The 12664-nt window shown below is 45.1% G+C and overlaps 1 protein-coding gene across 1 annotated transcript; it reads left to right on the top strand.

Moving 5' to 3' along the window:
* Nucleotides 1–507: 507 nt before the first annotated feature.
* On the top strand, nucleotides 508–11083 carry LOC130118527 (uncharacterized). The gene is given in 12 exon segments (XM_056286976.1): nucleotides 508–1180; nucleotides 1283–1780; nucleotides 6003–6159; nucleotides 7206–7346; nucleotides 8448–8659; nucleotides 9282–9376; nucleotides 9557–9718; nucleotides 9943–9961; nucleotides 9964–10139; nucleotides 10248–10388; nucleotides 10611–10723; nucleotides 11068–11083. Coding segments are annotated over 12 exon segments (2403 nt in total).
* The last annotated feature ends 1581 nt before the right edge of the window (nucleotides 11084–12664 follow it).

The following is a 12664-nucleotide window of genomic DNA, read 5'->3' as shown; positions in this document are numbered from 1 at the left end:
CACCCTTATGAATAATACAGTGGCATAACAAGCGAAACCAGCGATAGGTTTCATATGCAAATTGTCGTGAGCATTAACTAGAGTTTCAATGGCCATGTGTACTATTCGCAGAGGATTGGGGAATAGTTGCAATCACAGCACTGTATGATGGCGACAGATGTATTCTTAGCCCCCCCCCCCCCAGTTCAGGGATGGCCGTTCCCTCTTAACATAGATAGTCTCTTTGACTCCCCATTCAAACCAGCGCTCCTCCCTATCAAGAATGTGCACATGCTCATCCTTGAAAGAGTGGCCACTGTCCTGTAGATGGGTGTAGACTGTGGAGTCCTGGCCTGACGTGTTAGCTCTCCTGTGTTGTGCCACCCTCTTGGCCAGTATCCGTTTGGTTGCCCCGATGTAGAAGTCACTGATTCAACTTTCTGTGAGTGCTTTACCTGGATTATTGAGCATGCATTAATACACTCCTTTTTGTAATGTTCATCAGGAGCTAGGACCCTTTTTGTTGACATGGCCCTTGGGTTCACACTGGGAGCCGTGGGAGGTTGTGTGCTGGGAGCCACAGAGGACCCTGTGGACAAAGTCTTGTCAGTGTTGACCACAAAGAACTCCATGACACCCTTGATGAACGAAGTCCGAATGGTGGGGGCTTTGGGACTGGGCACCCTCATAGGAGCGACCGCGCTGACCACAGCAATGACCTCAGTCGTGGCTGGGGTGATCCTAGCGGCAGCCATAGCCTCAATAATCCTGGCCGCTAGGAGCTGCACCGAGTCCCACACAGACTTCATAATGTTGTGGGCATCAGCCGGATTTGCAGGCGCCTTGGGGACCACACTCAGCGGAGCCACACTCGGAGTCATTATTGAGTGGATCGTGATGAAGTCGGGCATGTTAGGACTGCTCTGGGCGCTGGCCATATTCACCATGATCAAACCGGCCCTGCACTTCTTATTCAAGCTCATTTGGCGGCAAGGGCAGGTATGTTGCGACCCGGTACAAGCAGCCCTCAATGGAGAGAGGGGACAGAAGGACAGAGATGCCAGAGAGAGGCAGCAGAGAGATAGGGTAACCATTCAGTTGGAGCAAAGGATCCTCATGCTTGAAAGGGGAGGGAGGGTGAATGAGCTGGAACACAGGACAGCCTGGCAGGCCGACCGCAGGCAGAGAGACAAGATTGAAAGCGAGAGAAGAGAGAGAGAGGAGGCAGAGATGGAACAAAGAACCACCCAAGAGTGGATCAACGATGGGCTGGTAAAATACGTGGACTTCTTGGCTTTCTCAGGGGCCCCGATGACGATGATAGCCGTAGCCATGTCGGGGTTTGGGATGTATGGTTACGGGGGTCACCAATCTGTGTTCATAGCACTTCTGGTTTTAGTCACACTTATAGCCTACTTATTGTTGAAATCATCCGACTTCAAGTTCTGGATGTTGGCTGGGTGCATGGGATTGCTTGCAACCTTTGTCATAGCGGTTCTGACTTTACACGCTGGACAGGAAGTTGTAACAGCCTCCATGAAGATGCAAGCTGCGGGGGAGCATCAATCCAGGGAGAACATTGGCGCTCGCATGAACTACCGGTCAGCTCTGGAGGCTTTGAACACGGGGGTTTTCATGGCAAAGCTGTGCCAGTTGGGCTTAGGGGCTATGATGGGGGGGGCGCTGGTGAGGCGAGGAGCTGGAAAGGAGAAAGTCATCATCGGGGCAGCTGGGATGGCAGGAGCTTTACTGGTCCTGGTGGAGGCTTTAGCCCCTGTGCTTGGGGACGGGGGGAAATCCGGTGCACTGCTGGGGGCTGTGGGGGCAGCTGGGGTGTCAGTGGGGGCAGCAGCAGCGGTAGCGGGAGGGTGGTCCTCATGGGGGGGCACTTTTGCAACCGTAGTAGGGTTGATTTTAGGAGCGCTTGGTATAGGCAAATTGCATTTTGTTAACATCGGAGTGCAGGTACCCATGGCCTATGTATTTGCGATGACCAAACCATATTGACAGTAGCCACAAAAGGTTTAACATCCCTCAAAGGGTCAGCATATGTGTTACAGAACCAAAAGGACCTTGTGGTGCTAAGGGACCACATGACATCCTGGCTCCAAACTATTCATAGACCTGTCCTCTCAACTAGTTCATTTCTTCCTACAGTACATCCACCGCCAATGATTGCTTGTTCCCTTTCCAATTCATTGCTTTTGTTTACATCACTTTGAAAACCATCTTGTGGTGGAAAATTGAGGCAAACCTGCAACAAGCACACAATTATTTGTATGCAGCAGCTTTATTGACTGTGGTTCACTTTTCAATCATTTTGTTTCTTCAGAAAGTATACTGACACTATTTTGTGGTTTGGACAAACCGTACAGCAAAGCCATTCTGATGAACTGCTACCCAGCTGTGAGCACTAGAACAAGTTGCACAACCTGGTCCGACACATCCACATTAAAAACCTCATACATACGAAGAGCAAAGAAAATGTAATGACAGTATCCTGAGCAGTCGGTACATTTATAAGTGTATATATTGCCAAGACATAGTGTCATGACAGAAATACGTTCATTATGTATAAGAATGATGGGGGGGGGGGGGGGAGAGAATGGATCAATAAACAATTTTCTAATGTGATTTGGTCATCACTAACTGGTATGTCCTCTCATTCACCTGTTAACACATATTACACACACACACACATATATATATATATATATATATATATATATATATATATATATATATATATATATATACACACACACAACCAGTCTTTCGCCTTTTGTCATAAAAAACACTTCAACATACTGTCAGTGAACCCATTTGCTAGTAGGATGAGATCTTTCGGCACCATATTGGCCCACTTGACTACCATGGGGTCTACAGCCTTCATTCGTTCCGCCCCCTGCCTATGGAACTCTCTCCCACAAGACATTTGCAACATTGACTCTCTTGCAACCTTCAAATCCCATCTCACAATGTACCTTTTCACACTGGCATATTCAGTCTGATCCACGCTTCACTGAGTTTTGTGCAGATGTTGATTTTATACTGATCTGTTGTATTAACTTTTTATTGTCTACCCTGCTTTATTTTGATTTTATGCTGTCTGATACAGTGCTGCTTGTTAAGGTGTCATTGAGTGCTCTGAAAGACGCCCACAAATAAAATGTATTATTATTATTATATCCTGTAGCGAAAAAGGAGAACTATGATGCTGTACTGCTCTTTCCCTCTTCCACCACTACGTTGTCCTTTATAATAGACGAGATGTAAAAACTCAATAAGGTCTATGCTGCCCTCATGTGGTTTGCTATGGAAATGACATTTAAAAGCACATTGATATTTTCATATCTTCAGTTTCTTCAACGCAACCATTTTCAGTCTCATCAATATTGTCCGAGCTTTTCATTACTGTTCTACAATGGGTTGTATATGCATTGTTCTACCAAAACATAAATAAATAGGCTTCAGGTGTACAAGGTTTTATTAAATCGTGTTCCACAGGGTGTAGAATTGTTGTTGCACATTATTTCTGCAATATTTCAATAAAACTACATAAAAAAAGATTTTGGACTAAGTGGACACAAGTCAATAGAAGCAGCCAGACTGAACCAGAGAATAAATGAATGTTGATCAGGACGGTTCGCCAAATATCCAGCTCATCCATGTACAGTTAGGGTGAGATTTATTACCACAAAGTGCTGGAGGGTTCAGAGGTGGGTTTGGCTGCTGAGGGGTCCTTTGAATAAGACACGGTCTACCATTTTACCTTCATTTCAGTTTTCCCGCACTGGTCCTAATACTACATATTAAAAGCTAAAAGAAGAAAAAAAACATTTGTCATAGGAACGGAAGCTTCCTAGTAATATAATATCACAGCATTATGCAGACTTCAGAACTCTAAATCAGTGTTTTGGACCTGTCTGGTTTTCCTTTTATTTATTTTTAACCCTCCCCCCCTTTTCCCCCTCCCCCAATTGTACCTGGCCAATTACCCACTCTTCCGAGCCGTCACGGTCGCTGCTCCACCCCCCTCTGCCGATCCGGGGAGGGCTACAGACTCCCACGTCTCCTCCGATACATGTGGAGTCGCCAGCCGCTTCTTTTCACCTGACAGTGAAGAGTTTCACCAGGGGGACGTAGCGCGTGGGAGGATCGCGCTAGTCCTCCCAGTTCCCCCCCCCCGAACAGGTGCCCCGACCGACCAGAGGAGGCGCTAGTGCAGCGACCAGGACGTATACCCACATCCGGCTTCCCACCCGCAGACACAGCCAATTGGGTCTGTAGGGACGCCCAACCAAGCCGGAGGTAACACGGGGATTCGAACAGTCGATCCCCATGTCGGTAGGCAACGGAATAGACCGCCACGCCACCCGGACGCTGTGTGGTTTTCTAATGAAATAACGACGATTCCTGCTATAAAGTTATAATAATGAGAACTGACTGCATAATACGTTATGCTTTTCAAAGGAAAATACTGCCTGTTTGTGAGGACACTTGCTGCCTGCTTCCAGCCTGCTCTGCAGCCGGTCTAACCAGTACAAGAGGTGACTGACAGCACGGGGCATGATTGGCAGAAAGTCAATCATGTCCCATGCCAAAAAATGCAGTATATCAAGCCAAAATGATTTTTTTTCATGACATGATAAGCATGCCACTTTTGGTATCAGATTTTAGCCTTGGGTAAAATCTGATAACAGTCCTCCATTTTAGCCTGGTATCGGCCCGATATCGATACCACGTATTGCTATCAATGCATCCCTAGTTTCATAGCTCAGAATTAGAATTATCAGCCATTTAAACACCCTTGGCCCTTCAGTTCACAGATGCAATTTAAAGAAATTAATAACAAAATTTACCTTGGTTTAACAACACATGTATTGGCTGCAATAGGTTTTTCACCTGCTCACAGCAAGTTGTCAGGTTTCAAGTCAATACTTCCTGTATTGTATTGTCATGTGACTCAAAGCAGTCACGTGATAGCCAACCCACTTCAAAGGGAAGGGGTGGCTAGAGGTTGCTGCTGAAAAACAGGGGGTATAACTGCTCGTACCACACACATCTTTGCAAACTTGGCTATCAGGTGAACAGGTAAGAAAATGTGCTTTCAGTTCTACAAGCCCCTTCAAAGGTAGTATGATAGCGTTATCACCAGAAGGGTATTGTAAAGCAAGATTTTTTTGTTTTAGGAAGTTACTAAATTAAGATTTCTTCTTTACACTAAGGGAGTTGTGATGAATGAGAAATGCAAAATGTTGAGACTGGTCTACAATCTACACTATGTTTCATGTACATATGTATGCACAATGTACATTTGTATTTCAGGCAAATTTGCTTTTTATTGCTGTAGCTTATGGCTCAGATGACTAAATTCTAATTCTAAATATAAAGGAACAGTACTTTCTCCTTTTCCTCTTTGCCTTACTTATGGTCTTAGTGTAAAATAAGCTGAAGTCGTGCTTTGTGTGTGAGTCTGCAAGTGCTAGAAGCTGCTGTGAACCGGAGTCAAATTCCTTGTGTGCATAGACACACTTGGCCAGTAAAGATGACTATGATTATGATTACGGGCGGCATGGTGGCACAGTGGTTAGCGCGGTCACCTCACAGCAAGAAGGTCCTGGGTTTGAGCTCCAGGGTAGTCCAACCTTGGGGGTCGTCCTGGGTCGTCCCCTGTGTGGAGTTTGCATGTTCTCCCCATGTCTGTGTGGGTTTCCTCCGGGTGCTCCGGTTTCCTCCCACATTCCAAAGACATGTAGGCCAGGTGAATCGGCCGTACTAAATTGTCCCTAGCTGTGAATGTGTGTGTGTTTGTGTGGGCCCTGTGATGGACTGGAGGCCTGTCCAGAGTATCTCCCCGCCTGCCGCCCAATGACTGCTGGGATAGGCTCCAGCATCCCTGCGAACCCCTGAGAGCAGGATAAGCGGTTTGGATAATGGATAATTGTGATTATAGTTTTTTTTTGTATGTTCATGTGCTTAGATATGTGCAGTAATATGATGAACTTGTTATTTTCTCTCAGAAATGAAGTTTTTTACATTACTTCTGCTGCTGAACCTAATCTCAACCGGCATGGCCTTAGATGATGGATTACTCAGGACTCCACCCATGGGATGGATGGCTTGGGAACACTTCCGTTGCAATGTTGACTGTAAAAGCGACCCCAAGAACTGCATTAAGTACATTTAACAATCTAGCTCTCTTCTCCCAAATATATATTTTTTAAATATTTTCCCATCTTTATGATGAGATCAATATGTTTAAATTGTCTGTATGTATACAGTTCAGTAAGAAAAACTCACCCTGTGGGTGAGTTGTAATTCATATAGCTAGTTTGTATAGGGGTGGTACGATGGCCCAGTGGTTAGCGCTGTTGCCTCACAGCAAGAAGGTCCTGGGTTCGAATCCCAGGGTTGTCCGACCTTGGGGTTGTCCTCTGTGTGGAGTTTGCATGTTTTCCTCGTGTCTACGATGCGTTTTCTCCGGGTGCTCCAGTTTCCCCCACCATCAAAAAGACATGCATGTTAGGGTTAATACTCATGTCTGTGCTCCTGCGTGAGGCATGGCAAGAAGAACTGGAGTTGGTCCCTGAGTGCTGCACGGCAGCTGCCCACTCCTCCTAGCTAGGATGGGTTAAATACAGAGAAGAATTTCCCCACGGGGATTAATAAAGTAGTAAAAATAAATATATATAAAATCAGATTATTTTGCTCCTCATTTGTTGAGCACTTTCCCTACTGTTGAGTGTTTCTTTTAACAAAGTTATATATTTATATATATATAGTGTGTGTGTGTGTGTGTGTGTGTGTGTGTGTGTGTGTGTGTGTGTGTGTGTGTGTGTGTGTGTGTGTGTGTGTGTATGTGTGTGATGGCTTGGCAGCCTGTCCAGGGTGTCTCCCTGCCTGCCGCCCAGTGACTGCTGGGATGGGCTCCAGCATCCCCGCGATACTGAGAGCAGGATAAGCGGTTTGGATAATGGATGGAATGGATATACTATATATTCCCCCCCACATAAGAATCCAGTATTAGATAAATATCTCTGATGAAAGTTTACAATTTTTGGGCTTCAGGTCCATTTTAAATCTAGTAAGTTCTAGTGAAAGATCTAATCATCTGCTGTGTCAAAACTAAGCGAGCATTTAAAAAAAAAAACGAGGAGGCATGAATACCTTTTCATGTCACTGCATATGTTTGGATGATGTGTGTCTTTCCATTCTCACCACAGTGAGGATCTGTTCAGAGACATGGCTGACAGAATAGCTGAGGATGGCTGGAAGGAGCTGGGGTATGAGTATGTGATCATCGATGACTGCTGGATGTCCATGCTGAGAGACACCGAGGGGAGGTTGCAGCCCCACCCGTTTAGGTTAAGCTTTCTCTTTATCAGAGTCAGAATAACCTGCTGAGTAAATGGACAGAAATTGGTCTTGGTCACACTGGCGCAGAGTCTTTTCTGTAACTTCCTTAGCATAATTTCATATTTAGAGCAGCAGTGGCCCAGTGGTTAGCGCTGTCGCCTCATAGCAAGAAGGTCCTGGGTTTGAATGCTGGGGTTGTCCAAACTTGGGGGTAATCCCAGGTCATCCTCTGTGTAGAGTTTGCATGTTCTCCCCATGTCTGCGGTGGGTTTTCTCCGGGTGCTCCAGTTTCCCCCATCATCAAAAGAAACATGCATTTTATGGTTTATACTCCTGTCTGTGCCACTGATCAAGGCAGTGGGAAAAGAACTGGAGTTAGTCCCTGGGTGCTGCATGAAGGAGGCACCCCACTGCTCCTAGCTACACAGATCACAGCTAGCATGGGTTAATTTGCAGTAACTGAATTTCCCCAAGGGGATTAATAAAGGCAACTTTTTTTTCTCCCCAATTGTATCCGGCCAATTACCCCACTCTTCCGAGCCATCCCAGTCGCTGCTCCACCCCCTTCGCCGATCCGAGGAGGGCTGCAGACTACCACATGCCTCCTCCTATACATGTGGAGTTGCCAGCTGCTTCTTTTCACCTGACAGTGCGGAGTTTCACCAAGGGGACATAGCGCGTGGGAGAATCACACTATTCCCCACAGTCCCCCCCCCCCCCCCGAACAGGCGCACTGACCAACCAGAGGAGGTGCTAGTGCAGTGACCAGGACACATACCCACATCCGGGTTCCCACCCGCAGACATTGTCAATTGTGTCTGTAGGGACCCCCGACTAAGCCAGAGGTAACACGAGGATTTGATCCTGCGATCCCTGTGTTGGTAGGCAACGGAATAGACCGCCACGCTACATGGATGCCTAATAAAGGAAACTTAAATATATGCTCAAATATAATATCCCCAATGGTTCAGTATTTACAAATACGGTACTTATATCTCATCATATGAAAATTCATTGTCAGTGTATATATGTTGTGATATTTGGTAGTTATGTAGGCCCTCTGTGCTGGTGTCATAACTCTAGTACCAGTCCCTTTTTGTTTCCTCCAGGTTCCCAGGGGGAATCGCAAAGCTTGCCAGGTACGTCCATGACCGTGGACTGAAGCTTGGCATCTATGCAAACATGGGCACTCACACATGTATGGGCTACCCTGGCACTACGCTGGATAAAATTGAGATCGATGCCCAGACCTTTGCTAGCTGGGGTGTGGACTATTTGAAGTTTGATGGTTTCAACTCAAATGCTATAGAGCAAATGTTAGGTAAGACGATTTCAATTAACTCTCTGAATATGTACAGTGGTCAACAGTAATTTAGATGAAAGGAAGGGAGGTGTAAAGGAACATTTAAGACAATCTTAAAAAAGTGTTGATTTCAGCATGGAGTGTGTTTTGTTTTTTTGGATCCCCCCCTTTTTCTTTCTTCCCAATTGTATCCGGCCAATTACTCCACTCTTCCGAGCCATCCCAGTCACTGCTCCAACCCCTCTGCCGATTTGGGGATGGTTGCAGACTACCACATGCCTCCTCCGATACATGTGGAGTCGCCAGCCGCTTCTTTTCACGTGACAGTGAGGCATTTCGCCAGGGGGATGTAGCACGTGGGAAGATCACGCTATTCCCCCCAGTTCCCCCTCTCCCCCGAACAGGCTCCCCGACCAACCAGAGGAGGCACTAGTGCAGCAACCAGGACACATACCCACATTCGGCTTCCCACCCGCAGACACAGCCAATTGTGTCTGTAGGGACGCCAGACCAAGCCAGTGGTAACATGGGGATTCAAACCGCCTTCCCTGTGTTGGTAGGCAATGGAATAGACCGCTATGCTACCTGGACAGCAATTACCACTTTTACTATAGCCTGATACTTTACTTCTTTCACACAGGTTACCCATTGATGTCCAAGGCTTTAAATGCAACAGGTAGACCTATAGTCTATTCCTGCAGTTGGCCTGTCTATGTGGGTGGATTGCCACCCAGTGTAAGTGTCCTAATTACTTGGTTGAGAATGAACTTGTTCTCTTCCTCAGATAGGATTAACATTATAGACAATCGTTAGTATATTTACTGACACATTTTCTGTCCCAATATTGGTCATCCCAGTTTTGACTGATGAATATTTTACCTACTCCCCTATTGGCAATTTACTTGTTCTAAACAGGTGAACTACTCTCTTTTGGGGGATATCTGCCACTTGTGGAGGAACTATTACGATATTCAGGACTCATGGGACAGTGTGCAAACCATCACTGATTGGTTTTCTACCAACCAGGATGACCTACAGCCCGCTGCAGGACCTGGCCGATGGAATGATCCTGACATGGTTTGTACGAGTCACTAACACTACATGATCTACCCTTTACTTTACACAACTATATGTTTTGTTTTGAAAGAATTAAACACCCTACTTTAGAACTGAGCCACATATCCATTCTTTTCTCTACCGTTCACACTCCCTCTCTAACATAACTGTTGCATGGGCTATTTCCTTGTACTCATAATATTTTGCATGATAGGTTCTGAGGCAATATAACTCTGATAAATCAGCTTATCATAGGAAACTTTGGCCTAGTTTGGACCAAGCACGCTCTCAAATAGCTCTGTGGGCTATAATGGCTGCACCTCTTACCATGTCAAATGACCTTCGAACCCTGAGCAATGATGCCACGGCCATCGTGCAAAACAAAGTTGCCATCTCCATCAACCAGGACCCCCGGGGTATCCAGGGAAGACGTCTGCTGCAGGTGACTGTCTTCAGTTTAAGGGTTGTTCAGTGTCCACTCCCTTCCGATTCTCCTTACATTCCACAACCTTCAATCATGTTTTGAATTTTATGTCCCCCCCTTCTATAGGAGAAGAGCCACATTGAAGTGTACTGGAGGCCTTTGTCCAATTCAGCCAGTGCCCTGGTGTTCCTATGTCACCGCCAGGACATGCCATACCTTTACACTACTTCTCTGGCAAAGCTCAAATACCAAAATTGCAGCTATGAGGTCTGCACACATCCAAAGGCTTTACCTGTGTTATTTTAACCAAGAATATAACAAAAGAAAATTCCATAGATAGACATAAATATGAAACTAGTCTTGCTTTAGCAAGAGCTATGTATCATGTCAAACACACATATGGCTATTATTATATGAAATAAAGATTTAAATCCGTTAAAGCCTTGTGTCAACCTTTAGAACTTTGTTTTTCTTGTCTTTCTCTGACAGGCGTACAATGTACTTTCTGGCAAGACAGTGACTGGGTTGACTGCCATAACAGAGTTCACAGTCTCCATCAACCCCTCCGGTGTTGTTGTGTGGTACGTCTACCAAGCTAAATGGTATGAACAACCATGAGAAACTGAGAGGTACCCCTTCCCCTTCAAGCAGAAGAAATACAGGATACCCATATTTCATCTACACAAGGTGAGAGTCGTGCCCTCTGCAATGAACTCTGTGGGAAAAAAAGATGAGAAACAGTAATTTTTAAGAAAACTATCCATGAACCTTTCAGTCAGCTGTCAGGGCTTGTCACTCCACTGAAACTGCTCTGACCAGAGTGGTGAACGATCTACTAGCAATGGACTCTGAGTCCACCTCTCTACTGGACCTCAGTGCAGCCTTTGACAGCACTGATCACTGTTTACTATTAGAACAGATTGTAATTTTTGTGGCTCTCCCATAGGTCTCTCTTGGCTTAAGGCCTACTAATCTGGAAGAACACAGTGTGTCTGCTATAGTAATATTACATCGAAATCCCCTAATGTTAAATATGGTGTGCCTCAGGGCTCGGTTCTTGGCTTAAGTCCTACTTAGGATAGTTTGTTTTGAGGCAGTGCATTTCAAAACAGTGTGAATATTTCCTTTACGATTCTTTGATTTATACATTGTATGTTAGCTTTCCACCAAATGTACAGTAAAGAACGTTTTTCACATTAATGTTGCCAGTGTGTTTAATCCCTGCTAAGAGAGGAGAAATATTTTACTATGATTGGTGGAAGTCTTTGTGGTGGAGTGGGGTCTGTGGACCAGTTGCCCCGAGCTGGCTTATATAACCTGAAATTAAATCACATCCGCAAACCCCAAGAAGACATACAGTATGGCACACAGCGAGAGAGCTGAATGAATGTATTATAAAGGAAGAACACAGCTCAACATATAACTACAAATCTTGAGAAAATCCGGTTTTGATTTTGTGCATACACAGAAATCTAGTCGTAAGTAGTTTTATGCATCTAGCCCCACGATTATAAGCCCCATGTCCAGTTGTTTTACAGCCCATACATCATTTGTTTGAGAAAGGCTCCATGCAGACGTGGAGGCACACTTACTGTTGATGACTCCGGGATTTTTACTGCTCAAGTGTCACTTTACAATTAGCTCACTTTTTTTTCTTTCTCAAGGAGAGACCCGCTTGTTTTTCTTTAAAAGACCTTTAGTAGCTGTTACTCCTCCAATTTTCAGTTCTTCTTTCCCTGGCATTTCAGGAAGAATGACACTTTTTGATTTTTTTTTGTTTTTTTGATGTTGTTATACTTTAATGATCCCCGTAGGGAAATTACACTCTGCATTTAACCCATCCTAGCTGTGTAGCTAGGAGCAGTGGGCAACCACTGTGCAGTGCCCGGGGACCAACTCCAGTTCATCTTGCCATGCCTCAGTCAAGGGCACAGACAGAGTATTAACCCTAACATGCATGTCTTTTTTGATGGTGGGAGAAACCAGAGCACCCGGAGAAAACCCGCCTTAGACACAGGGAGAACATACAAACTCCACATGTTCTCCCCGTTTTGTTTCAACACTGTCCTCTTCTTCGGTTCTGTTTTATGTGGGCCAAAATTAGGGTATGACCGGATGCCCTCTATGGTTGGTAGTTGTCCATCAGCTTTAGCATTGCTGGCTAAAGGGTGAGCTCCTGATCCTTGTAATGGGATAGGAAGTGTGCTGGGCTGGAGGTGCGCTGGTACTTGGAAAGGCTACACTTTAGGTGGGCATGATTGTTTTTCTTTCTCTTTTTGTTTTCATTGAATATATTTAGATAAATAATAAATGCACGTGCCTATTAGAATATTTGCTCATTCCCTAGTTAATTGTACCTGGTGCCTGAATAGTCTGTCTCAGTGTAGAAAATTATCTGGCCCTGTCTGAGACTGACAGCGAAGAGGTGTCGTGGGGCAAACTGCAATGAGGTTAAGGACCAAAAAAACAAAAACAAAAACAAAAGATTAGGTGGGCCAAAGTTTCCTTTTATTGTTAACGATTTGTTGTAAAATTTACTTAAT

Source organism: Lampris incognitus, chromosome 9 (genome assembly GCF_029633865.1).
Source record: "Lampris incognitus isolate fLamInc1 chromosome 9, fLamInc1.hap2, whole genome shotgun sequence".
Classification (NCBI taxonomy): Eukaryota; Metazoa; Chordata; class Actinopteri; order Lampriformes; family Lampridae; genus Lampris; species Lampris incognitus.
Note: the sequence above shows the minus strand (reverse complement) of the source record. Positions and strands in the feature narration are given on the sequence as shown.